This window comes from Pseudorca crassidens, chromosome 15 (assembly GCF_039906515.1).
Source record: "Pseudorca crassidens isolate mPseCra1 chromosome 15, mPseCra1.hap1, whole genome shotgun sequence".
NCBI classification, from domain to species: domain Eukaryota; kingdom Metazoa; phylum Chordata; class Mammalia; order Artiodactyla; family Delphinidae; genus Pseudorca; species Pseudorca crassidens.
In genome coordinates, this window is record NC_090310.1 from 16,948,604 (window position 1) to 16,976,251 (window position 27,648).

The 27,648-nt window shown below is 50.8% G+C and overlaps 1 protein-coding gene across 2 annotated transcripts in view; it reads left to right on the top strand.

The window, feature by feature from the left end:
• GSG1L (GSG1 like) overlaps positions 1-27,648 on the top strand; it is a 223,435-nt gene that overhangs the window by 122,074 nt on the left and 73,713 nt on the right. For both annotated transcript variants that reach the window (XM_067706306.1, XM_067706305.1), the window contains exon 3: positions 21,989-22,141. In XM_067706306.1, coding sequence (XP_067562407.1) covers positions 21,989-22,141 — 153 coding nt within the window. The remainder of the gene's footprint in view (positions 1-21,988; positions 22,142-27,648) is intronic.

Consider the following 27,648-nt stretch of genomic DNA (forward strand, 5'->3'; position numbering starts at 1 on the left):
TAAATATTGGAATAGATACAAAAGAATATTTATGAAAATAAGTTCAAAGTACCAATAATAAAAATGCAGTGAGGGGGCTTCCCTGGTGGCGCAGTGGTTGAGAGTCCGCCTGCCGATGCAGGGGACACGGGTTCGTGCTCCGGTCCGGGAAGATCCCACGTGCTGCGGAGCGGCTGGGACCGTGAGCCATGGCCGCCGGGCCTGCACGTCCGGAGCCTGTGCTCCGCGGCGGGAGAGGCCACAGCAGTGAGAGGCCCACGTACCGCAAAAAAAAAAAAAAAAAAAAAAATACAGTGAGGGACTTCCCTGGTGGTCCAGTGGCTGGGCCTGGACCCCAGGCAGGCTGGGAGCTTGGGTGCCATATAGTGGGACAGTGGTGGCTGTCAGACCCTCGTAGGATTTGTAGGAACTAACCAAGCCTCAGCCTGAACCTCCACAGTAGGTAGTCAGCAGTTTGTAGCTTGAATTCAAAGCCGGCAAGTGAATCATTTGTTTATTTGACAATTATTGAATGCCTACTCTGTGTTAGGCACTGGTCGAGATGCAAGGGTTCAGTGGTGTAAAAAGGGACAAAAATCCCTGGCTCCATGGAGCTTACCCTCTTGAAGAGAGAAACAAACATTCAAAAAGTAAAAGTCATCAATTACATGGTTTTCTTAGGTGGTGATAAGTGTGGAGAAAAAGGAGGGAACGGGGAGCGAATGGGTGTTTGCCTTTCAGATGGAGTGGCCGGAGCAGACCTCACTGAGAAGGTGACATCTGAGCAAAGATCAGAGGGAGGTGGGGGAACAAGCCATGAGGATATCTGGGGGGGAGTTGGGGGGAGAATGTGCTAAGCATCAGGAACAGCAGGTGCAAAGGCCCTAAGGCAGGAGAATGCCCAGTATGTTCAAAGAACAGCCAAGCAGCAAAGAGACCATTGTGCCTGGAGTAAAGAGAGAACAGAGGAGAGTTAGGGAGGTGAGGCTAGAGAGGAAAGGGGCCAGACTGTGCTGGGCTGTGCAAACGGCAGGCTTGAGTCTGACTGCCAAGAAACTCTGAGAGAGGCTGATCAGGCTGGTGGGGGTGGCAGGGTCTGGCAGCTGCTGGGGAGGAAGTGGTCGGGATCAAAAGAGACTGTTGGGGCCCCAGCCCTTGCCTGGGGTTCTGCGCAGGGAACTGGAGTGTTTGGTGGAGACAGAGGCAAGCTCCCACTGTGTAAGGCAGGTTGACAAGGTGTGTGTACCTGTATGTATGTTTGGGCATCTCTGGTGGGAAGACTGGGGATCATTAGTATTCATTTCCTAGTCTGGGGCAACATGACTAATGCCAGAACTCACAGGCTGGTGGGGCTCAGGTAGGGGTGAGGTTGAGTCTGGAGGAGGTGCCGGGGCAGCTAGGCTGAGCCCAGAACAGGGTAGTAGCCACAGGTTGAAGTGGTGCTGGGGTGCCCTCTCCACCTCTTGGATCCTGTCTTCCGTGAGAGCCCATCAGCCTAGAAAGCTCCATGGCACCAGGCAGCCTATTCAAACCCCAGCTCTGACATTTACTAGCTGTGTGACCTTGAGCAAGTCAATGAACCTTCTGTGCCTCAGTTTCCTTGACTGTAAAATGGGGATAATCATAGTCATACCTCAGAGAGGTTTCTGCAAAGATTAAATATGTTGAAATAAGTCAGTTGATTAGAACAGCACGAGTAATATAGCAAATGCTTTACAGTATTAGCTATTATTATTATTTATACCAAAGAGAACCATTCACTTTTCTTGGATATCACAACATGTCTCTTTGTCCCAAATATGGACAGGACAGGAGGGACATGTACCTCACTTAATTGCTCTGTGATCATGGGCAAGTTATGTTGCTTCTCTGCATCTTAGTTTTCTTAGCAATGAAATGGGACTGTTAATGCCCTCTTCAGAGAATCAGCAGTGCCAGCTTATCCAGACCTGGGTCATGGGGGGTGTTGGGTCACTTTACCTTTTCCATCTTTCTATGGTCCGGGCCACAGGCAGGTGGTGGTGAACAAGGTGTGGGTCCTGACTTCTAGAGCCCAAATGCCTTCATGCCTTGATGAGGGAGCCAGCGAATTGCATTGTGGTGTGATAAGCACCATGGTAACAAGAATAACAGCTAGGTGTCTGGTGCACTGAAATCTGTGCTCCAGACACGGTGCTAAGCCCTTCCTGTGGGTTATCTATGAGGCGGGTTCTGTTATCATCATCTCGATTTTCAGGTGAGGAAGCCGAGGTTTAGTAAGGTGACATGATGGGTCCAAAGCCCCCAGAGCTAGTAAGTGGTGGCACCAGGACTTGACCCACACTGTCTGACTCCAGCCTGTTTTAACAGAGGGCTGTTGCAGGGGCACAAAGAAATGAACTATCTTGGGGTGGGATGGGAGGAGGAAGTTCCTGAAGGTCTTCATTGGATGAGACACTTGAGCTGAGTATTGAAGGATGTGTAGGAGTTGGCCAGGCAGATCAGAGTGGGGACGGGGAGGTCTTGCAGGCAGATAGAAGAGCCCTTGCAAAGGCTGGAGGTGTTTGGGGGACTTGGAAGATGTGTCAGTGATCTCTTGCCAAAGTAATGACATGTGAGTTATGTGTCATACGTGTCAGTTACCTCTTGCCACGGGCATGACCTTGTGGCAATAATAGAGGGGCAACCAACAGGGCACACCTATGCTTGTGTCTCAACCGCTCGAACCCCATTGGCCAAAGCAAGTCACGCGGTGGAGCCTAAAGTCCCAGCAGGGGGGTAGTGCAGAGGACACAGACCCAAGGAGGGGTGAAGAATTGGGGCCACGTCTGTCATCTATTGCACAGGGAGTTTGGGGGATTGGAGAGCTGGGGTGTAGCTACAGATGAGGCAGCAGAGGTCGTTTGTCTTGTCTTGGGGACAAGTTTGTGGAGAATGACTGGAGGGGCCGACAGGAAGTGGCGAGGAGGCTGCTGCAGCCACGGGACAGGACCGCGGCAAGAGCGGTGGGGATGGAAGAGATTGATTATGCTACTTTTGTCCTATAAAAGCCCAGGCAGTCAGGCTGAGGTACTCGGTCTGTTACACAGATGTCACAGATGGCCCGGGGATATAATTGGCCTTGGCCTCTGCAGAAAGGTTAATTGCTCAGATCACACAGTCTGAAGCTTCTCGACTGACAGAACAGCTCCCCAGTTAAGGACTCTGAGCTACTGAGCTTTCTGTCATCTCCGGTCACTTGGCCAGGGCTGTGGAGGGCAGTGGAGGGGCAGAGAGGCCACAGGCCCTGCCAGGAGCTGTCGGGAGCTCACAGCCTGAAGGGACACTGGCCAATAAGCAAACATTCCTGGGGCTGTGACAGGCATTCTTAAAGGGCCAGTGAAGGCTGAAGGCTGTTTTGGTTGCAAGAGACAGACAACTCATTGCAACAGGCTTGAGCCGAAGGAGGAACGTGCCGGCCTAGGTAACCCAGCAGTCGGGTAGATCTCCAAAATGCACAGCCGGGTCCACTAAGGGAGCAGCTTCTGTCTCTCAGCTTGGTGTTCCCATCAGCTTCATTCTCAAGTGCGTTATGTAGCGGCAGAGATGCCCCCGACAGCTCCAGCTTTCCATCTTCCCCAGTTTAGCAACCCAGCATGGAAGAGGAACACCTTCTTCCCAGATGTTTCAGCAAAGCTCAGGACTGACTCTGATTGGCTCAGCTTTGAGTCATGTGCCCATCCCTGAACCAATCACCGTGGCCTGAGTCCCAGCCCCACTGGAACTGGGGCGGGGGGGCGAGTCTGTCCCACCCATTCTCGGGACTGTAGTGGGGAGCAGTGGTCCCTGGAGGGAAAAGCAGATTCCATTCCCAAAAGGGATGCTGGGCTGGCCAAGGGCACAGGAGTGGGAGAGGTGGTGGAAACGGGGTGGGGGTGGGGGAGGGGGAGGGACGTGGGGGTGAGTACCTACCACGAGTCCCACAAGTCATGTCCCAGAGGAAGGGCCCTTAGGAACTGTTGAGTCCAACTGCCCATTTCACAGATGAGGAGACTGAGCCAAGGATATGATCATTTCAAATGGGAAAGCTGCTAGGAAGATGAACAAGCTGTTAGAGTGGGGATGGTCTGGGGAGAGGAAGGCTGGATTGGCACAGAGACTGGGACCTTTCTGGATCGTGTCTGAAGAGATGACATCTCAGCTGAGACCTGAATGGAGAAAAGGAGTCAGCCATGTGAGGATAAGGGGAAAGAACATTCCAGAAGGAACAGCTTAGGTGCAGAGGGCCCCAGGCTGAAGCAAACTTGGTCTACACACCAACATCTCAACCTGTGGTCTCCCACGCTCCCCGTAAACAGGGGTGAGGGCTACAGAGGTCACATGCCAGCTTTTCTATGCATTTCCTCAAAAGTGATGCATGTTTCTGCTCAGAGCACAGTGGCCAGGACAAGTCACACAGCCCTTCCTATCTGCAGGGGGTCTGGAACACCAGGGGTCACATGGCTATTGAGTAAGAAACGTTCCTGCAAGGGAAACCCACTTTCCCTTAACATCTCTGGCCAGAAACTCTTACCTGGAAAACCTTTGCTCAATATGCTGGTTAGAGGTGGTATTTCATGGATGTTTTCATTTAAATTTTACTACTAATGAGGTTGAATCTATTTTTCCATACAATTTTAACTACATTCTTTTCTTCTTTTGTGAATTATCTGGAAACCTAACCTTTTGGGCCTCTTTAAAATCTGCCCCCGCCCGCTTTTTTTTTAAGCCTGAAACATGAGGCATTTGGAAGCTGTGATCTCAAAGGCCCCGTCCAGCTTGCATATTCTCTTGGATTCTCTGATCTTTAAAAATACCAAAGGAAATGCCATTTATATTGGCAAAAGCTTTGTGAGTGCCTCCCAGATGAGAGAATAAAGCCCTGAAGTTGGTAAGTTTAGGTATTTTTAGAATCTCTGCTAGAGTCATAAAACTAGGATCCTTTTGACCAAGGTGGTGACGGCGGGGTGGGGGGTGGGGGAGGGAGGGTGCAAGAGAAAAGATGCTGTCTGGCTCCAGGGTAATAAAAGAGATTCCAAGTGCAAGGGAGACTCAGGCAGAATCATGCATTACTCCCCCAACCGCCCCCCACCATGATGAATGTCCTACTCAGATAGAAGAAGCCCTTCCTTTGTACTAGAATAGCCCTTCTCACATCCTTGCAGATAAGTCCTAAAAGATTTCTGCCCACAAGCATTTTTTCCCCCTTATTCCGTGCATGCCTTAAAGGTGTTGACGTGAACTTGACTAGCATTTTCCCCTTTGTGTGGTGGTCTAGTGTAGCATTGTAGGAGTTAAAGACATGTCTGTGAAGAATCAGAAGTCCTGGATTGGAGTCCAGTGTGCTGCTGCGTGACCTTGTTTAATTCTTCTTCCCTCTCTGGGGTGAATTTTTACCATCTGAATGATGAAGTGGAGAGGACTCCGTTATGATTGGGTTTTGAGTTCTGTGAAGGATGCGCACTAGTGTTGTAGGACGCCGCCACCACTCCTCAGTGTTTGACTCACGTGGTGTTTGGAAATATTAGAATTTGTTGCTGATGTTTCAAAATGGAGAGATTTCACATTAAAAAATCAGGATTCCTGGCTTTTGAAAAGTTGGAAGATCTGGCAACCCTGGTTTCACCCTCCCAGCAGTTGGCTGAGTTGAGCCAGCCTCTCCTTTTCCCTGGGGTAGGGCCCTCCAGGTGGCTGCAGTTGCCACCCTGTTGCCCTCTTGTCTTCCTGACATGGAAGCCGGGTGTCAGTTCCATTTATTATTGTGTTTGTGCCTTTACTTAAGGAAGAAAGTAAGACATTTCTTGCACCCATGTTTTCTGCCAAAGGTAGGGAAAAGCATGTGCGAAGGCCCTGAGGTAGGAATGAGTTTTGTGCGTTTGGCTCAAGGAGGAAGGGAGATCAGGCCAGACAGGCGGGCAGGGGCCAGATTAGTTAGGGTCCTGGAAGGAACTTGGGTTTTATTTTGAGTGTGATGGGAAAACATTGGAGCATTGGAGGGCTTAAAGGAATGAGATTCCATTTTCATTCTAGAAAGATCCCTGTGGCTGCTGAATGGTGATAAGTGCTAGAGAAAAAAATAAAAAGGGGAAGGGGCCAGGGAATACTGGGGAGGGGTGTTGACAGTTTTAAACAGTGGGATCAGGAAAGACCTCACTAAGAAATAACATTTGGGCAAAACTTAGGGGAGGGGAGGGAGATCCAGGGGAAGGGAAAGACAAGTGCAAAGGCCCTAGGCAGGTGTGTGCCTGATGTATTTAGGGACCAGCAAGGAGGCCAGTATGACTAGAAGGAAGTGAGCAAGGGGGAGGAGAGTAGGAAATGGGGTCAGGAGGTGTGGGGGAGTTAAAGGCTACCGTACTGCTGCCCCCAACAGGCTGAGCCCACTGGAGGATCTTGCACTGGCTTCGTGGAGGACCTCTGAGGGTCTGTGTCTTGGCTGGGCCCTCCTGGGGCCAGGACTTCCAAATGCGAGCTTGGGGAGGAGGGTGGAGCTGCAGTCTGTCCACTGAGCCCCGGACTCCTGGCCTGCTCTGCAGGGGTTGGTGCCCTGGTGGCCCATCCCAGCTTTGAGGCTGTTCTCTGTCCACAGCCCCCAGGATGGCGTCTCGGCAGCTGAAGTCCCCTCCCCGCCGCACTACGAATAGGCTCCATCTGTGACCCTCAGCCGGCCATGATGGAGTTGGGGGAACAAGGGTTGATGGTGTCAGGTGGGAGTTTGGTGGCCACCTCAGGTACTTGTCCTAGTGGGACATGCATCAGGTTAACTCGCCCTGGAGTCCTCAGGGGTGAGCCCTGTGGCTGCCTTGGTCACACTATCCACCATTGCCTTCTGCATACCCAGAGTGGTCTCCTCACAGCCACTCTGTCAGGGCTCCCAAGAGCCCCGCTCTTTCCCCCTGGACTCCTGGACTGCTCTGCCAGGGTTGTCCCTGCCCCCCTGAAATTGAATTAATGACTTGGGCACCCACCCAGTCCAGATGACCAAACCTCCAAACTGGCTGCCTCCCCTTCTCTCTCCCTCTGCACTGAAGCTTGAGCAAACCTCCCCCGGGCCGGCCGGTTCTCATCATCAAAACCCAGGGGGTCTGCACCGCCAGCCTCACCGCCCACTCCTTCCCTAGCCCCTCAAGTCAGATTCCCCTTGGCATCGTCCCCTCTGAAAACTCTGCCTCTCTCCCCGCAGATGTCACTAGAGGGGCTCAAATCTCCAAAGCCCATGGCCTTTTTCTCATCTCCTGGTCCTCGTTTTTTCCTGACCTTTGGGTGGCATTCACAGCAGCAGCTGCCTCATCCTTGAAGCAGTTTCTTCCCTTGGCTTCTTTGCAGCCGAGGGAGTCTGGCCGTCTCCTCCTTTTCCTCTTGGCTTGTGTCCTTTCTTAATTATTTATTTAACAACTTTTTACTTAGTGTCTCCCGGGCCAGTGCCAGATACTGTTCTAGGAGACAGCACTGAACGGTCTGACAAAATCCCTGCCCGCGTGGAACTTTCACTGTGAATGGAGAACAGACCACACATGTTAGCCAAGAGAAGACGCCATTTCAAATAATGAAAAATAAAAACAGGGTGAAGGATAGGAAGTGACTGTGTGTGTTGGGTGTGTGGCTCATTTAGTTGGAGTGGTCTGTGGCGTCTGATCTGGGAAGCAGTCAACCAAGCAGCACTGGGGGATGAGCATTCTGGACAGAGGGCACAGCAAGTGCAAAGGCCCTGAGGTGGCTGGAGCACGGTGGGTGAGGAGGTGTCAAAGGGTGGGCAGAGGCTTGACAATCTGGGGGCGGGGCTTGAAAGCCGGGCTGGAAGTTGGGGTTTATTCCAAGTGCAGTGGGAAATCTCCAGAAGGTTGCAACAAAGAAGAGACGTCATGGTATTTGTGCTTTTGAAAGACGCCTCTTTCTCAAAATATGGCCCATGCATCAGAATGACCTGGGGTGCTTTTCACAATGCAGAGCCCAGCCTCTTCCTCGTCTCTGCAGCATCAGCTTCCCTAGGGCCAGCCTGGGAATTGCATCTCAGCAAAGCACTTACATATTGGAGAACAGCTGCTTCAGGCAGAAATGTTTAACCTGGAAATTCCCAAGGGGTCAGTGGTCAGAATTCAGGGGATCCCAGAACTTGGGTGGCAAAATATTACATCTTTACTCTCACTAGCTTCTAACTGGCAGTTAAGCATTTCTTTCCATGATATGTGGAGTCCTTGCCCCACCTGGGACTTTGTTGCCAGTTGGAATCACAGTTTTCGTAACACATTACAGGGTTTGCAGAGGTCTTGAAAATATCACTTTCTTCCTCGCTCCTTCAAAGTTACCGAAGTTATTAGACTTGCACTAGATCTTGTTATTTTGTGCATTAATAAAAAAGTACATAGGTTAATATTATATATTTGATTTTTTAAAATGTCTTGATAACTCCATTTCAATATAATTGGTTTCCTTTGCAATCCTGTATGTTTTATTTAAAAACATTTTTCAGAGAAAAATGTTAGGCTTCATCAGATGCCATAGGGGTCCATGGCCCAGAAGAGGGGTAGAGCCCCTGCAGAGAGCTGGAAGGGGGCTCAGACAGAGCTGGGCACCACTCATGACTCCTCCCCTTGCCAATGCTGTGGGACCTTGGGCAAATCACTCTCCTTCTCTGGGCCTCAGTGTCCTCATTCGTCAGATGGAGCCTGTATCAGCTGGTTTGAATGCTTGTTGGAAGGGACCAGGCAGGCCCCCCAGAGGTTATCAGGAAGTGCCCTGTTTTCCACTGGCTCACCAGACCCTGAGGCCAGCTGGGCTTGGCATGCAGGGGGATCTGGGCTGGCTGGCCTTTGAATCCCAGTTCTGCCACTTATTAGCTATGTTCCTGGGCTCAGTAGTGAATCTCTCTGTGCCCAGTTTCCTCTCATCTATAACTCAGAGAAAATAATAGCACCCAAGTCATAGGGTTGTTGTGGGTTGAAATGAGCTTCTCTTTGCCAAGGCCCCAGCATGGGGCTTTGCCCTCCTTAGGTGATGTATAACGTGGTTGTCATTATTGGGTGTATCTCAGCCCTCAGGTTAAATGTGGGGGTCCCAGAGGGCTGGATCCAAGTCTGTGCCCCTCTGCCTTCCCATAGTGCCCTCTGCAGAGTCTGGGTTTGGGAAATTTGTTTGGTGCAGAGACTATGGTTTCTCAGGTGAGTTTAAGGGAAGAGGGACACTCTAGAGGTGTGGGGAGGATTGGGGAGGGCAGGTCAGAATGCCCTTGATGTAGCGAGGGGGCCACAGGGAGGCCGAAGGCAGAGGGCTGGACTGTGCTTCTTCTTGACATCCTGGGCAAATGTTGAATCCAGATCACCTGGTTGGCAGTACCTCCCCACTGCCCACTCGGCCTGGCTCTGTCAGGCTTGAGACAGATGAATTTTTTCTTCTTCTTTCCAAGTCTCAGTGTTCTCATCTGTTAAATGGGGACAGCTGACATACATGGAGGCCTATCGTGAGCTATCATGAGCTGAGCCTGGATTATACCTCTTTACATGTCTCATTTAATTTTTACAACCACCCTCGGAGGTGGAGGAGGAAACCGGCTCAGAGAGGTGAAGTAACTTCCCCAAGGCCACACAGCAAGTCGTTAGCAGAGATGAGATTTGCCTGTAGGTGGTCTGGCTCCCCAGGCTATGCCCTGAACCGTTGGGCACACTACCGTCTCACAGCAGATAACCATTTCCTTCTTAAACCGACTCTGCAATGACCAGCCCAATTCTATGTTCACGGCTGTGTTCTCCAGGGTACTACTCCTCCCACCTGGCAGCAGGTGGCAGCTGGAGTAGGAACCAGCTGGTGTCTGGGAGGCCCTTCTGATGCAGCGCCTTCCCCAGCACCCCCTGCCGACCTCCTCCCCAAGCCCTGCCCATCTCTGTCCCCTGGCTGCACACTGCCTGGCATTCCCCAGCCCCCAGAGGTTTTCTCCCAGCTCTCATTGTAAAAGAACCTGCCTGCACTCTGGGGTGATTCCCTGGACTGTAGCCCTCAGCCTCCAGGGCAGGAAATTATAGGGAAGGGTGAGGACTCTGGCAAACTAGAGGGAAACTGCCTGCAGGGAGCGGCCACCACCGGGCTCCAGCCATCATCTTCCTGTAGGAAGGTGGCCCTGGTCAACCAGATTTCCAAAAGAATCTAGATTTTCCCATTTTTCAAATTCATTTTTCTAATTCAAAATTTTAAAAATACCACATATAACAAGAGAGAGAGACAGAAAGACAGAACGACAGAGACAGAAAGACAGAGAGACAAAGAAAGAGAAGGAACCAAACCAAAACAAAACACCAACCCAGGAAACACAGCAAAAAAATCTCAAAAACTTGTCTTCAGGCCAGTTTGCAACTTCTGACCTACCCCGTCCTACTTCCTTTGCCTACATAGCAACCCCATTTTAGAGATGGGGAAGGGGGAGGCCCAGAGCGATGAGAGGACTTGCTAAAGTGATGGGAGGTCCGGGTGGGGTGTAGTGGCCAGTACTCACCTCGGACTTCTAAGTTCTTCCCACCACGCTCCCCCTCCCAGCCTCCTCCCCAGGCCCCGGCTTGTATGGGCCAGAGATCATTTTCAAGACCAGCTTCTGGATCCTAAAGAGAGAGAAAAATCATTGTAGCCTGATGCTGAAGGCCAAGGTCACCATGACACATCTCAAATGCTCAGTGATTGTCCCAGGGTTCCAACAGAGGCATTTCTAAAGGGCATGTCTGCTAGAGTCATTTCTACATTGACAGAGACTGGAACCTTGTGGAACTCTGGGGACCATAAGACATTGTCAAAATCCATTCCAGTGATAAACTCGTTTATTAATTGTGAGCTCAGAGGAGAACGGCTCATTTCTATGGGCCCAGCCTGCCAGCTTGATACACAACATTTACTGAGGACCTACAATGTGCCAGGAACTGGACTGTTGGGGGCTGGGGGTGGGTTTGCAGCCATAATCTCATTTAACTTGCCCAGAAAATGTGTGAGATTGGTGGTGTTGACTCCATTTTATAGCCAAAGAGGCTGAGGCTCAGAGAAGTTAGGTAAGGGTCCAAGGTCAAATCCAGATCTGCTTGACGCAAAGTCCGGGCTCTCTCCATCTCAGCAAGGCATCTACCTGGAAGTGATGGAGAAGCTCTCTTGTTTGCTGAGGTCTGTCTGGGGGCCGCAGTGGGGGCTAGGGTAGTCAGGGGAGGCTTCCTGGCAGAGCTGATCTTGAACAAAGAAAGAAGATGCATTAGTTTCTTATTGCTATAGTAACAAGTTAGCACAAACTTTAATGGCTTAAAATAACATCAATTTATTTATTTTTATTTATTTATTTTTTGATGTGGACCATTTTTAAAGTCATTATTGAATTTGCCACAATATTGCTTCTGTTTTATGTTTTGCTTTTTTGGCCGTGAGGCATGTGGGATCTTAGCTCCTCGACCAGTGATTGAACCCGCACCCCCTGCATTGGAAGGCGAAGTCTTAACCACTCGACCACCAGAGAAGTCCCTGGATTTATTATCTTAAAGTTCTGGGGATCAGAATTCTGAAATGAGCCTTATGGGGCTAAAATCAAAGTGTCGTCATGCCTTTCTGGAGGCTCCAGGGGAGAACCTGTTTCCTTGCGTTTTCCATTTTCTAGAGGCTGCCTGCATTCCTTGGCTCGTGGCCCCATATCACTCCAACCTCTGCTTCTATTGTCACATCTCCTGTTCTTGACTCAGACCCTCTTGCTTCCCTCTTATAAGGACTCTTGTGATTACATGGGGCCCATCCAATTAATCCAGGATAATGTCCCCATCTCAAGATCATAATCACGTCTGCAAGGTCCCTTCTACTGATAAGGTAACGTACTCATAGGTTCTGGAGATTAGGGTGTGGATATCTTTGCCATTATTCAGCTGACCCCAGAGGAGGACAACACTCCAAGGGCCAGGGCCGTGCTGGAGGCACAGGAGGGCGTGGAATGTTCAGCAAGCAGCCAGTGCTGAGGTGGGCAGGGCTACTTAGCACCTGCTTGTCAAGGATGCGGGTCGCATAGTAAAACACATGAACTTCATCCTCTAGAGCAGTGCTCCTCACACTTGAACGTGTGTTCGGGTCAGCTGGGGATCTGGTTAAAATGTAGACCTGAGTCAGTAGGTCTGCTTTGAGTAGAGAGGCTCTAGAAAAGGACAGTTCTGGAAAAGACGGTGACTGACACAGAAAACAGCCCCAGCCAGGCCATGTGTTTCCAGAGCGACGCACTGATGGGCATTTGAATGGCATTCCGTTCCCAGGCGCTCTGTTACCCAACGTTTTTGGCACATCCACGAGAGCAGCCACCTAGGGTCTCCACCATGACCTCCAGTCAAAGCCTAAAAGGTTCTATCTGACTCATGAAAGGAAGATTCCCAGTGTCGTGACCTCGGGCCACTCACTGGCCCTCTCAGGCCTTCATGGACAGGATGTAGGGCTGGGGTGGACAAGATGACTCTTGGAAATAGCGTTCAGACCCAGGCTCTTGGCTCAGTTAAATCAATCTGGGCATATTCTTAGAGCTGAATGTCTTTCCTTTGAATCTGACTCTTTGAAAATTGGTACCCTCCTGTGTGGGGTAGCATGGTGTTTGCTAGAACCCCCCCATCCCTGAGGAAGTTGGATAACTGAGACTTTGCTGTGTATTTCACTCCCACACGTAAATATCAGGGAGGACCATACAGGGTCTCAAAATGTTGCATCGCTGCCGAGTGTCAGGGATAGAAATGACCTTAGACAGCATTGTATGGGGGGCTGTAAACCCCAGTGCTCACGAGTGCTAGGAAGGAGCCATGAAGGGGTGAACTGGGCTGCCCTGTTTGAGGGGGGCCGCCCCAGCTCAGCCTCACAGTCATCATCATATGGGGGTGCGGGTCTTATAGGGCTGCATCCACCCATTTTGCAAACAAATCCAGAAATCTGGATTTTTATGTGAAGTCTCCTATTTTTAAATGTTGATAATGAATTCAGATATTTTTAAAATACTGTGTGGGCCAAACAAGACAATTTTGCGGACTGGCTTCGGCCTGTTGGCAGCTTGTTTGAGAATCCACTTGTTTTACCGGGAGGGAAACTGAGGCCCCTGGAGACTCGGGGGCCTTCCAGAGGTCCCACGGCATCAGGGCTGGAACTCAGGGCTACAGACGTGCGGTGCAGCCACCATCTTCAAGCCAGCCCCTTTCCCCTAGAATCTCAATCCCAGTGCCTGTGATAGAGTCACCCCAATCATGCGACATTGAGCAGCCGGGGAGGTGGCAAAGCCACCCCTACCCCAATCGGCCCCCCATGTGCTTTGTGACAGGGGCACGTCCTAACTCCTCTCTGGGCTAACTTCTCATCTGCAGATGGAGGGCTGGGGGCTCGGGGACCCCCAAAGTCCCTCCCCACAGTTCTTCGAGGCCTCTGGCTTTCTCCTCCCATCCCCTGTGCATCTCTGCCTCTGAGCTTCCAGTATTGACATTTCGCAAACAGCAGCTATCATGGAGCTGTTTCCAGCCTCAGGGGTCCTGGCCCACGCCATTTACATGATTTAACATGCTGGGTTTCAGGGGGCGTGTCACCGAGCCCACAGCCAGCGGCCACTGCACCACAACTTATTGATTTGACATATGAAACTGATGGATTTGGGGAGGAAAAATGTTTTCTCTTAAAATGCCATTGCATCTTGGGATTTCATAGGATTTTACCACAATCCCCCTGTACACCACCCCCCGCCCCCCCGCCGCCATAAAAATTTTATTTGTCCAGTGGCTGAGATGCAATTGTTCCAGCCTGCCTACTCCTTGGCTACGTCCCATGGGAATAACAACGATGACAACAATAATAGTAACAGTAACTGACGCTTACTTAACACTTGCTATGTGCCAGGCACTGCCCTTAGCACTTCGCTTATCAATTAACTTGCTTTATCCTCACAACAGTCCATAAGTGGGTACTAGATCTATCCCCAGTTTATAAGCGAGAAAACAGGTACAGCAGATACCACTTGCTCAGTCTCCCAGCTAGTAACTGGCAGAGCTAGTGTCAATCTAGGCGGCCTGGCCCATGTCCGGCTCTTCACCCCTATGCCTCACTGCCTCTTGTAATTATTGTAATTGCTAATAATTATACTAATTAGGAAGTAATAGTAATACTTAGCTCTCTTGAATACTTTCCAAGTGCCAGGCTTGTGTGACTTAAAGATATTGTCTCATTTAATGCTCACAAGTCTATCACGCCCATTTTTCAATTGAGGAAACAGAGGGCAAAAGGTTAAGGCCCCCAGCCAATGTCACACATCCAAGACGGTTCCCACCTGTGACTTTCCCCTCAGCCAACGAGCTGGCCCTGGAAAGTGTCTTAGCAAGGGCGGGATTCCTGGGCAAAAGGGAAATGATTCTTGCAAACCCATCAATTGCATCAGTGGAGGGTCAGAGCTGGCGTCATGAAGATGTTTTTTAAAAAGGCAAAAAGTGCAGCTAACAGGATTAGCTGTCACCCCCCAGGCCCTGCCCCTGATGAGAAATCATTTCATTTCTTCTGCCTCGGGAGGTCACCAGTTCTCAGCTGCAAATTGAGCCATTAGCGTCAAGTTTCAGAGACTTGAAACAATCATCTCTGTGATTATTGAGCCTTTCCGGGTGGCACCAAGGCTCCCCGCTGGTCCTGCCCAGAGGCTGCCAGCCCACTGTCCTTCCCAGCTTCCTTTATTCACACGTGCCTGCATGCCATAACGCTAATAGTGGGCATTGATTTTAGACCAGACGCTACGGGATGATTCCCGATTGTTTCATTATTCCCATTATACCTTCTCTCCGTTGGCCAGACGCCAACAAACTACGGTCCAGCATTTATTGACTCAATCCCCTCCCCCGCACAAGTCGACTCTCCTTTTTCTACATACATTTGAAAGGGGACTTCAGATCAGTGATGCTCATATTTGAATGTGCATCAGCATCACCTGGAGGGCCCGCTAAGACACAGATGGGGGACTTCCCTGGTGCTGCAGTGGTTAAGAAACCGCCTGCCAGTGCAGGGGACGCGGGTTCGAGCCCTGGTCCGGGAAGATCCCACATGCCGCGGAGCAGCTAAGCCTGTGCGCCACAACTACTGAGCCTGCGCTCTAGAGCCCACGAGCCACAACTACTGGGCCCATGTGCCACAACTACTGAAGCCTGCATGCCTAGATCCCGTGCTCTGCAACAAGAGAAGCCACCACAATGAGAAGCCCGTGCGCTGCAACTAGAGAAAGCCCACGCGCAGCAACAAAGACCCAAAGCAGCCAAAAATAAATAAATAAATTTATTTTAAAACAAAAAGACACAGATGGGTTCTACTCTCAGAGTTCCTGGATTCAGTAAAAGGCCCAAGAATTTGCATCACAAGTTCCCAAGTGCTGCTGCTGCTGCTATTCGGGGCCTACTCCGGGACCACTGGCTAAGATCACTCCTCTAATTGGATCCCTTTTCATAAAAAATGATGTGCCAAGGAGGCTCTCTGCGGGAAACAGAATCTCCCAAATGGTTCAAATGAAGGCCCTTGGATGAAAGAACTCCTAACAGAGGCATGGGAAGGTTTAAGAGAATCTGAGGCCCCCAAGGGCTGATGACAGAGGGGAGCCGTTACCAGCCTTGGACAGGAAGGAGAAACGGGCAAGAACAGTGTTCTGGGGTCTGTGAGAATAGTAGCCGTGACAACGGAGCTATAGTCATGGGCAAGAGGATGAAGCTGATGCCAGAGAAGTAGACAGAGACAGATAGGGAGCAGGGCAGAAGCACGCTGACCTCTCTCCTCCCATGTGCCGATTTCCAACTCGTGCCCCCCATTGCTGAGTCAGAGGACCAGGGAGCTTGGGGATGCCCTTCTAAGGAGTCAGTCCCCTGGGGCGCAGAGTAGGGCAGAGAGGGGTGGAGAGCTGTGGCCTGGGAGGGGAGGGAGAGGATGGGGGTGATGGAGAGTCCGCAGCACAGAAGGCAACTGTCAAAATGTTCTTCAAGTCTGCTTAGGAACTGCTGAAGATCTGAGCCCTCTCGTTTCAAACAATTAACAAGTGTTAGGAAGGTGTTAAGGACATATTATCGCCAAGCGGAGACTCTTTTGATTGGGCTGATAAGAATTTTTAAAATAATGGAAAAGCGAATAGCGTTTTCACTCTTTGATGCAGACAATTTAATGTTGTGGTTCTTCACACTTAACACCATCTCTCCCCTGGTGGTGGTGTTATTGAGTCCAAGCTTGTACTGCTCATGCATGGCAGTACAATAGATAGAGTTGCTAGGGCAAGGAATAGCGACTTTATTCCGAAAGCCAGCAGACTGAGAAGATGGTGGACTCGTGTCCCAAAGAACCAGCTTCCCCAAGCTAGAATTCAAGCCTCTTTTATACTGAAATGGGAGGGGGTGTGGTTAGTTGTTGCAAACTTCTTGGTGCCGGAATCCTTTGTTCTTGCAACTGTCCAGCTAGGTCAGGTCATGATGTTCCTATAAACCTCCAACAAGACAAATGTTCTTCTCTGTTCTGCAACTTTTTATATGAATGGAAAAGTGTTATACCTATAAAGGTCAGAACCTTGAGAATGGGCCATCCTGTATATTTCAGGCTATAGGCAATATTCTTAACTTGTAGCAAAAGCAATAGAGTATAAAGCTTAAAGGAAAAGAAACCAATCCAATATGGAGTCAGATTTGTTCTTCCTTATTACAGTGGGAAACACAGGTATAATATGTACTTATTTATCAGCTCACATCAGGCATTGGTTAAGGGCTGCTGCTGAGGTGGAGGGCAGGGTGGTGTCAGTGTCCCAGCAGGTGGGGACTAGGCTCTGGTGACCAGGGCAACCCCTGGGGCAGAGAGGTGCTGGCAGGTGGCAGGTGCGTTGAAGTGCTGTCGGCAGGGATGGGTGGGACACCCACAGTGTCACTGCACCTTTGCAGCCCCTCCCCACCCCTCCCCTTGAGCATTAATGTTCCTGTGGATTCTACTTCTTACCCTTTTCTCTTTTGCTCTAAATGCTTTCTTTGGGCATCCATCTCTTTAACAATCACGGCAAACATTTAGTGAGTGCCCATGTCTTGCCAATGTTCCCACATCCCTGTCTGAGCTCCAGCTGCCTCCTGCACATCCCCACTGGAGGTCCTGCAGCTGCTGCAGACTCTGCACATGTAGGAGTGGCTGAGCTCACCACCTTCCTACCTTTAGCATCATCCCATTCTCACTGAGGAACGATGACTGTCTGCTCAGACGCCTGCGCTGGAAACATGGCCCCACTCTGGACTCCTCCCTCTCCTTTGCCATCGCATTCATGGGTCAGCAGTCCGCTGAGCCCACCCCTCTGGAGTTATCAAGCTCCCCACTTGTCCTCACCCCCGCCCCCATCATTGCCACGGCCCAGGCCACCACCATCTCTTCATGGAGCGCGGCCCAAACCTCCACCGGGTCTTCCAGCCAACCCCCTTCCAGAGCAAGCCTCCCTGCGTGTCTTTCCCTTGCTAAGCCCTTTAGGACTGCATCTGCCTCTAAAGCATGGTTCAAACCCATCTTTTCCAGCCTGGTTCCCAGTGTTACCAACCAGGGTTCTTAGCCTCCTTAATCAATAGAAATTGATAAGAGGCCAGACAAGAAATTCAGGCAAGGCTTTACCGGGGCCCCTGCTGCAGCAAGAGGGAGCGAAAACAAGCAACAGTTAGTTTCCCTTGCTCGCTGGCTCCCGGAGTGAGGGTGGGGTGGGGATGGGGGGGGGGCGCGAGCTGGTTCCTTATATGGGGTGAGGGCAGGGGCGGGTCCAGGGGTCGGGCCAGAGGCGTGGCTTAGGTGGTTTGCCCACCCCTTTGGTGGTGCTGTGTGCAGGGGCATGCGCAGTACCGTGCTTTTGCTCCTGGCTCCTCAGAAGTGGCAGTTGGGGTTTTTTTGTTTGTTTGGGGTTTTTTTTGCAGTACGCGGGCCTCTCACTGTTGTGGCCCCTCCCGTTGCGGGGCACAGGCTCCGGACGCGCAGGCTCAGCGGCCATGGCTCACGGGGCCCAGCTGCTCCGCAGCATGTGGGATCTTCCCAGACAGGGGCACGAACCCGCGTCCCCTGCATCGGCAGGCGGACTCTCAACCACTGCGCCACCAGGGAAGCCCCGGCAGTTGGGGTTTTTGTCTTTTCGTATCTTGTTTTCCATAATCATAATTTGCCCCAACTGCCAATGCGCACAATTATTTTTAGTCCTTTATAGTTTCTTTGTGTTTTGTTGCTCGAAGAGACTTTGTCCGGGTACGAGCATTGCAGCAAAAGGGTCCCAGGTCCTAGGTCCCAGCCTGAGTCACCAGCATCCTCAAGACCCATCTGCTCTTCCCTGCGACCTCCTTCCCCACCACACCTGGTGGCCAGCTGGGCTCAGGATCACTGAGAACCCCCTGCCCCACCATAATCCCACTCTGTGGCCATCTTCCTGCAAGAATTCCGATGCAGGAATTCTTTGGGATGCTGGAGTGCACATAGATGAGAGACATCGCCAGGGAACCCAACTCCCCCGATATGACTTCAGAGTGGCCATTCTATCCTGATAGGTTACAACCTCCCTACCCATGATGGTTTCTGGAGTCAGAAAGGCCTGAGTTTGAACCCAGATTGACTATATCACTCACTATCCAGCTGTGTAGACCAGTGGTTTAATCCCTCTGAACCTCAGTTTGCTCATCTGTAATATGGGTGCTGCACTGCCGCCTTGCAGAGTTGTCAGGGAGACTGGGGGAGATCATGCATGTGAATGCTGGTGTTTGAGGCCAGAGTCCCTACAAACAGACTCTGAGGATCCATGTGCAAGTCATTTATAAAGGAAATGCCCTGGAGGAGAATGGTAAGGGGATTGAGGGGAGCAGAACGGGGAAGGGAGGAAGGCAAGTGAGGGGGTGATGTCAGGCCAGGGCCCAGAGAGGGCAGCTTCAGTTTGGGCCCTGAGGGAGCTTTGCAGTGTGGGTCACCACCCAGGGTGGTCTCCACCGGAGCCATGGGGCAGGACTACCCCAGTCGGCCACTGGTTGACAACAGGACAGAGAGGAAGATGTAAGTTTCCAGGCACTTTCTGAATGAATATGGGCAAGATGTAGTCCAGTTGCCCAAAGACAGAAATGCTAAAAAGAGGTGCAGGGACATTGGGTGGAACATTGACATTGTCCAGTATGACTTGGCCCGTGATAAACACCTAATATCCCTTGGCCCTTACGGTGACATCGTTGCTGCTACTAGCATAACCTCAGCAACAGTTCCGCTTCTTACTATAGTTATTAATTTCTCTGGCTTAGGTGGGCTGTAACTTGCAGACAGATGCTCTGAGCCCAGTGGCTAGACAGGGAAATAAATCTGGCAGAAATAAGAAGCATAACCCCAGCCATGCAGCTGAGATTCCACTGTCTGTTTCTCCATGATTAACTTAACTCCTGGAGCATCTCAGTCCCCCATTTCCATCCCATCTGAAAGAGCAGAGCTGGGCCCTGCTATGAGGGGTAGTGGGTGGGGTGGCGGCTTGGCCAGGGGCCCACTTGGGCAGGATGAGAGCATCCCCTGGGGGAGCGGGGGCACTGCGGGGGAGTCAGCTGAGTCGGTGAGCCTCACCCTGGTGAGGCTCCGCCCACCAGCAGGGCAACAGCAGCTGGAGGTGAAGGCTGCTGGGAGGGAGAGCAGGCCGCCCCGAGGGCAGCCGCACCCCTGCATGGCCCAGCTCACCCTGCACCTCCTGCATTCCTCCTCGCTGCCCGGTGGGCCTCGGGCCAGTGAAGGGCCTCAGAGGCTACGAGCGTACGGTGCCAGGGGATGTTTTAACAACATCCAGGCTGCCAAGAGCACATTATTCTCTTACAGAAATCCAAGGGATTGCCCAGGAGATGCGATATTTTTGTAGCAAAAAAAAAAAAAAAGAAAAAGAAAAAAGTTCTTCAAAGCTCTGAAAGCCCCGTTGCATTAGGAATGATAGTGGGTGTTTGAGAATCTGGATTCTTCATCAGAGAATAGATCGGGGCTCAGACATTGCTGTTTGTTTGCTTCCTTCACTGAATGGTGTATATCGGGCATCCCTAGGGCATTAAGGTGGAAAGGACAACTTGTGCAAAGGCAGAGAGGTAGGGAAGGGCAGCTTCCGAGAAAAGAAAAACTGAAGGTCCGGACTGTTGGTTGTAAGAGACAGAAGTTCTACCCCAAACCGGCTTAGGCAAAGACAAGGATCTCTTGGTTCATGTGATTGAAAGAACAAATGACTGGCAGCTGTAGGCGTGGCTGGATCTGGGGGCTCAACGTCACAGGACATGGTCTTCCTCCATCTCTTGGTGCCGCCTTCCTTGGCCTTGGCTCTGCCCCCAGGAAGGCCCTTGCTACTTGACGCAGTCAATTCCATCCTTCCATCTTCCCAGCCTCAAACCCAGTGGAAAAAAGGAATTTTCTTTCCCAATAGTTTCAGCAAAAGTCCTGTGCCTGACTCATTGAACTGATTTGGGTCATGTGTCCATCTCCGGCTGGCCAGGCCTGGTCCATCCATAGTCCCTTCTCAAAACCTATGGTTAGCGTGGCTTGGAGGGTAAGTCACATGATGTCCTCCGCCTCTTACTCGCCACCCTTTTTCTCAGAAATCACGTCTGCTCCCGCAGTGTCATTTCTGCCTCTTGACCGTCTCTAACCTTGACCTCACTCAAGGACCCCTCGGCTCCATTTCCGGTCCCCACCGTGTTCCTCGCATCCAACAGTGGTAATGACGCCCATGAACTGAGCTCTTACTATATGCTAAGCACAAGCTCATTACGTTGCTGTGTGAATCCTCACAGCACCACAATACTATGAGATAGGAGTCATTATTAGTCCCATTTTATAGGTTAAGAAACTGAGGCATAGAGAGGTTCATTCCTGAACCAATGACTAGAGTCAGAAGGACACGGAGTTCTGATTGGCCAGATACGAGTCATGGAGCCAGAGTGTGAATCTGATGCAACTAAACTGCACAGGCTGAGAGAGAAAAGGGGTTCTTCCAATAAAAAGCATGTAGGAAGAAGGAAGAATAATGTAGGATGGGAGAAATAGAAGATGCCCCCTAAATTAGGTGGCAAATGATGGTAACCCAATTTGGACCAATTTGGGGGAAGAGGGAGCTGTGCTACGTTAAGGAATAAAAAGAAGCTTTGGATAGCCAAAACACTGGCAGGATGGGGTTCAGCTGGCCTTCAGGAACAGCTGGAACCAGTCGCTCATACTGACAGAGTGCCTGGACTCCCATCTGGGCCTCTCTTCCTGTCTACTTCGGTGGGTTCCAAGCACAGATTCCTAGAGAAGGGCTTTGACTGGCCAATTCTAGGTCACGTGATCACATTGGATCAATTAGCTGTGCCCAGTGGGTGGGACCACAGCAGAACATGGCAGCTCCCAAGAGAACCACAAGGTTGAAGCTGTGGGAATAGTAGTGGTGGTATCTAGAAAAAAGTGGAGTAGGGAACAGGGTAAATAAAAATGTAGGTGTACCTTGAGGGCAGGCATGATGTGTGTAAGAGTTGGGATGCTTATAGCTGTAGGTAACAGAGAACATCATACTGGCCAGCTTAGCCACAGGGAAGCCCTCGGGGCTGGTGGTTGCGTGGCCCAGTGAGGTCATCTTTCCATTGCTCTGCTCAGCAACCAGTGTCAGCTTCATTCTAAGGCAGGTGCTCTCTGGGCCATGAGATGGCTCCCAGTGGCAGGCATGTAACAGATGAGAAGAGAAAGAGAGCCTCCCATCCAGCCACAGGATGGAAGTTCCTCCCTCCAATCTGAATGGACCCGCTTATTGGTCACATGCCTCCCTGAACCAGTAGCTGTCATCCTGAGAGTGCCACGCTCCGACTGACTTAGGCCGGGCTTCCTGAGCCAGTCCTGGTGAGGAGGATGGCTGGCCAGGATTGCCTTACCTGATCAGGACCCACCCTAGAACCGAGGTCTTCTCTAAAACGACTTGATCCCCCAACCCAGGGGCGTGGGGTGGAACGAACCCAGGGAGAGTCCGCCCTGTGCGTCCTCACCTCACGACCTCCCTACCTCCTCCTTGCAGGGGTCCTGTGGCTGTCGGTCGTCTCCGAGGTGCTCTACATCCTCCTGCTGGTGGTTGGTTTCAGCCTCATGTGTCTCGAGCTCTTCCACTCCAGCAATGTCATCGACGGGCTCAAGCTCAATGCCTTTGCGGCGGTCTTCACGGTGCTCTCAGGTAAGGCAGAGGGCCTCGGGCAGTGGGGCAAGAACACACCGGAACCAACCCTGTGACCAGAGCAGAGGGGAATGCGGGAGCTGGAGCCACCCTCGGGCTAAGTCCTGATCGGTCCACCTAGGTGACCATGGGCCAATCACTTCTCTTCTCTGAACCTCAGTGTTACAATTTGTAAAGTAAGATTTGTCTGCTCCCCTGTTCTCTGATTCAGCATGTGTTTACTGAGTGTCTCGTGTGCCAGGTCATGTGTTTAATAAGTATGGGGTTATCGTAATGAATGGAAACAGACAGTTCCACTGCTTCCTGGAACTTAACACACATGGGAGAGAGAGATGGCTTTGCTGGAGATGTATTCAGGAGACGAACGCCCCATGGCGGGCGATGGATTGGATTTGTAGCACGAGGGAAAGGGAGGTGGTCGTGAAAATGGGCGGACGGTGGCGTCTTTCACAGGGATATGAAAGGGGAGCCTGCTGGGTGTGGCGGGCACATCACTCATCTGCTTTATCGTATTTGCCCTTGAGACCTCCATGGGGAGATGGCCAGCAGGAAGCTTGATGAACAAACACATTTGGAATCTCAGTGGTGAAGGTGGGGTGAGCAGAGATTGTGGACAAAGGCCAAGGACTTTGAGGGTTTCAGGGAAAACTGGATGGTCAGCAGCGGCAGCACGACTCAGGGAGGTGGAGACAGAAGGCTCCAAGCAAAGGTCATTGGATTAGGTGGCCAGGTGCCCGGGATAGCCTCAGCAGACCCGGGTCATAAGGGGTTAAGCCAGGAGTTTGCCAGAAGGGAGTCAAAGGAGCTTGTACACCATAACTTCAGGAAGCCTGACAGAGCAGTGGCTTGGCTGTGTACGACATCTGTTCCTAAAAAGCCAAATATAAACTGAATTTCTATAAATCTAATCTTATTCTTCATGCACTGGAAGAACTCTTTATTTAATGAAACCGAAACGATGAGCCTTTTGGTAAGGGAGATAATCGCCCCCTAATTGAGGTATGTGTATATAACAGAAGGATCTCTCAAACAATAGAGAGCGGAATTCAAGAAATTATAGCATGCTGCATAGATCAAAACATGCGCATTGTCATTCCCAGGATGTGGGAAATCTAACCAGAATAGTAAAGGGAAGAAAAGAAAAGCAGAGAGATCCTCACAGCACAGTGTCGATTTTGGCCGCCCTCCCCTTCCGCCGTGACCCTGTTTTCAGCTATTCCAGATCGAGGGATGGGTTATTCTTTGTTTGCTCTTATTAAATGTGTTTATTATGCCTGAAATCAGTTTTGTTTTTTCATATTGTATTCATTTACTCCACCAACACTCACTGAAGGCCTCCTGGGCTCCGGGGTCGGTACTAGGTTTGCGGGAGTCAAAGAAAAGATGACTCAGTCCTGGCCTCCTGAAGTTTGCCATCTTGTAGCGACACAGACTCATCAAACCCTTGTAACGTGGCAAGTTGACCTTCATGAACTGGGTGTGGTGAGTCCCGCAAGGGGGCACCTACGTTTGCCCAGGGGGTGCCCATGGGTGGGGTGGGGCCTGAGGAAGCAATCATTTGAGCTGAGACTTGGACAACAACTTTAAGAGTTTGCCTTGTTGGACAACTCGGGGAGGGCATTTTGGGTGGAGGGAACAGCATAGGAAAAAGCTTAGTAACGTGGCATATTCTGGAAACGTCACGTAGTTCAAACTAATGGGAACGTGAAAAGGCAGGCGAGTAGGAGTGTCGAGAGTGGAGGCTGGAGAGCCGGGTAGGGGTCTTGGTGCTTTGCACGGGTCTATAGATTTTATCATGCAGGCAATAGGGAGCCATTGAAGAATCCAGAGCAAAGGGTGATACGGTCAGGTTTGCATTTGGGGATGAGGGTTCAGGGTGCAGCACGGGAGGAGTGGAGCCAGAATGGAGGTGAGGAGGCCAGCCAGGAGGTGAGAAAGGGGGAGGCCCCAACCCCATGCAGTGGCTGTGGGGATAGGAGATGCAGGCACAGTGCCTGCAGACTGACTAAGGAGAGAGGTGGGCGGGAATGAGTGGGTTGGAAAAAACCAAGACTCTAGGTCAAAGTTTCCTAGTGTGGAGTCCACAGAATTCAGAGAGTCCATGAACCTGGATGGGGGAGAAGTTACAGCTTCATTTCTCTAACTTGCAACTGACATTTAGAATATCTTTCAAATCTGAGCGGAGGTAACGCATCACAGTCGTGGGCGGCACCTGTGACATAGTCACCAATAGGAACCACGTTTTTCATATGCACATATCTTGAAATGCACTCCTTCGAAAGGGCAATACTTCTGAGAGCTTCCGCTGAATCTTATCTAACATGCTAATGAGGAAGCACATATATGACTATATAACACATTTGTTTGAATATTTTGCTAATTGTATTTCAGTATAACTGGTTTCTTCTATATCCTGTTATTTTATGCAGCTGAAAACATTATTCTGGGGAGGGGGTCCCTAGGTCTAGATGGCCAGACCCCTGATCTGGGCTGGCATTTGGCCAGGATGGGATGGTACCACCAAGATGGGGAAGGTGGGGAAAGAGCAGCTGGGGGAGATGATGGGTCCCTTTTGAACAGGTTGGGTGTGAGGTGCTGCAGGGTGTCCAGGCTCCTTTTCTTGTCAGTGGTTTCATCTCTCCTTTTCTTTCTCTCTACCAAGCATCAAAGAATCCCCTCCATTATCCCAAGCATCCAGCCCTCCCCTCAACCTGCTTACTCCTGTCACAAAACAAAAGCTGGTGGCCAGCCCAAGGCAGCTGTCTCTGGTTCTTCAAGCCTCTCTCGTGGGGAAGCGGGTAGGGGGCTCTTCCCCCTACCTCAAACGGCTTATCAAAGTTTTCACCCCTCAAAAAACCCCCGTTTCCTTCTGGGGGGAGTCCCACTGCTAAAGAAAATAAGATCATCTCCGTAATTTCAGGCAGATAAACAATGCACGGCTCAGGGAGGTTAACTGACTTGCCCAAGGTCACACAGCTGGTCAGTTGTGGAGCTGGGATTAAACCCGGCTCCTGCTGGCTTCAAAGCCCTCTGCTCTTTTCTCAGGATCGTACTGCAGGAGTGACCGGGCGGGCAGGGAGGGAGAAGACTTTTAAGTCCTCAGAAAACAGTCACTGAGAGGGATGTAGCAGCCAGATGATGGGATAAGCAAGTGGTGGAGAGAAAGGATTCTGTATTCATGCCTGGGAGAAAATAAACCCGGGAGAAACATGAGACCAGGAGAGAGCCAAGCCCCTGACTTGCCTGTCCTGGAGGAACCAGGAAGCTGGCCTTTCAGGAGCCCCTTGAGAACAAGACAGCTGGTGGCGGGGGGGAGTTGGGGGGGGGGTGTTTGGGGAGGGTGAGAAGCTTGGAGGAGGTGGGTGGGCTTCTGGTTTGTTGCTGTGGGAGGGGAAGGAGTGGGCGAGCATCGACTGAGTCCCTGTGGGGAGAGGGTTGGGCTCTGATGCTGCCAGGGCTGTGATGCTGCCGGACCAGCTCACACCGAGGGGTCCTCAGCCCAAGGTCAACGCCTTCTAGGGTAGAGGAGAAAGCAGAGGCAGGGCAGCCCCTACGGGAGCCAATTACTATAATTAGTTATTATAATGAGCCAGTGGGTTAGGATTAATCGTAATTGCCAACACGGACTGAGATGCCATGCTGCACCAGCACTGGCCTGAGTCTGCTGCATGTGTTAATATCTTTATTCCTCAGTGTCCCTGGGGGAGGGGCATTACGTCCATTCCACAGATGGGAAAACTGACTTGCCGGCAGTCACATAGCTCGCCAGTGGTTGAACCCAGAGCCTGCCGCGTAGAGTGCTTTGAGCAGGCCTTGGCCCCCAGGACTTCAGGTTGTCACTGTTGTTATTATTATTCCTAGTTGTCCCTGAATAAACTGAAGGGCAGATCAGGGCCCCAGGGCCCAGCCCTGTCCCAGTGAGGCTGGGGTGAGGGATTTGGACTCTACAGCCAAGGGAGAACGGGTGGTGGGGCAGGGCCAGCAGGGCTAAGTTCCCAATTCTGGCAGGAGGGTGGTTGTACAGATTGTTGGTCTGCTGGTCCAGAGCCTAGAGCTCCCAGTGCTTCTAGGGACCCACAAAGTGCTTTAATTTTGACTGTTTTTAAAATCAGAAGAAAAAAAGAGAATAATAATGAAGGCATAAGAGTGAATCTAGGCTGGACTGGTATTTTTTATACCACTGCCATCGTAAAATGTAATTTTTAATATTTCTGTTATGGAGGAACGGGCCCATGAAGTCCAAAGTGCCCGGGGCCCTTGAAAGTCATAACGTGGCCCTGCACTGGGCCACAGCTTTTCTCCATCTCTCAGGCCTGGGCAAGACTAATACCAGACGGGGATGCGGCTCCAGCTGCCAGTGTCGCCCCCACCCGCCAGTGTCACCCCCACCCAGCCAGTCCTGTGACTTTAGCAGAGCTGCTGGAGAAGATGGGGCTCCCTGTGCCACTGTCTCTTCCCCCAGCGGCCAGGGTCTTGTATCTCGGAGAGGATGTGAAAGCAGGCTGGAAGATGTCTGTTCTTCCCCAGTTTCTCCGAAAAATGAGGCTGATCTACTTAGGAAGGAAAGAAAGTCATTTGGAGAACTCCTGGATGGTCAGGCTAACACAGGTGGGCTTTTAGTAAAAACTGCACTGGAATGAAGAGGAGGACGTCTGTTTCCAGGAAAAAATTAGACCTCAGGGAGAAGTCAGCAAGAGTCTACTTTGTTAGGTATCGAGAAAAGGAAATTTTGCGATAAAACAAAAAATGACCAAGGCTGAGGTAGCTCTTTGAATCCGGGAAACTAGAACCTTATCTTTTATGTAATCTTGGCATATTTGGCTTCATCCTAAAGCATGTATTTCACTGCACAGTACACCACGCTTAATCTCGTATTCAGTTTCTTAACCTTATATACATAATGTGTGATTTGAACATTTTTATTTTAATTTTCTTTTTTAAAAATACAGAATATCTTAAACTTGAAAGGCAATTGAATGGAGTATGATGGGACTTGGGATGTTTTGATGCTTTTGTGACCCCAAACTACAGGGCTAGTGGAAACTTAGGTTAGGAATTAAAGTTTGAATCTTGTATGTTTTTCTTTGAAGGAATTCTAATCTTACGCATTCAGAATGACTTCTCAGAATTTTGACTGAGAAGCATTAAAGTCTTAACCATTACATACACTTTAAAAAAATTTCAGGGGCTATTTTCAAGGTGAGGTATGAGTTGAAGGGCAAGCCTGCAAGGTGGACACCTACCCATGTGTTTTGGATAGACCTTTGGGGATCTGGAGGCCTGGGGCCTGAGGGACACAGCAGGCAAATCCCACTGCACTGCAGACACCCGTGGGACCACCAGAATCTTCAGGAACAAAGCTGTGAGGCACGCAAAGTGCGCACACCTGCTCCTCTGGACCCAACCCCAGCCCCATGAGCCATGAAGCCTGTGAGTTCCAGGAAGGCAGTTTTATAGAGCCATTGGCCCTACGACCTGGTCTGAGGCTGCCTTCTGTGAGCGAATGT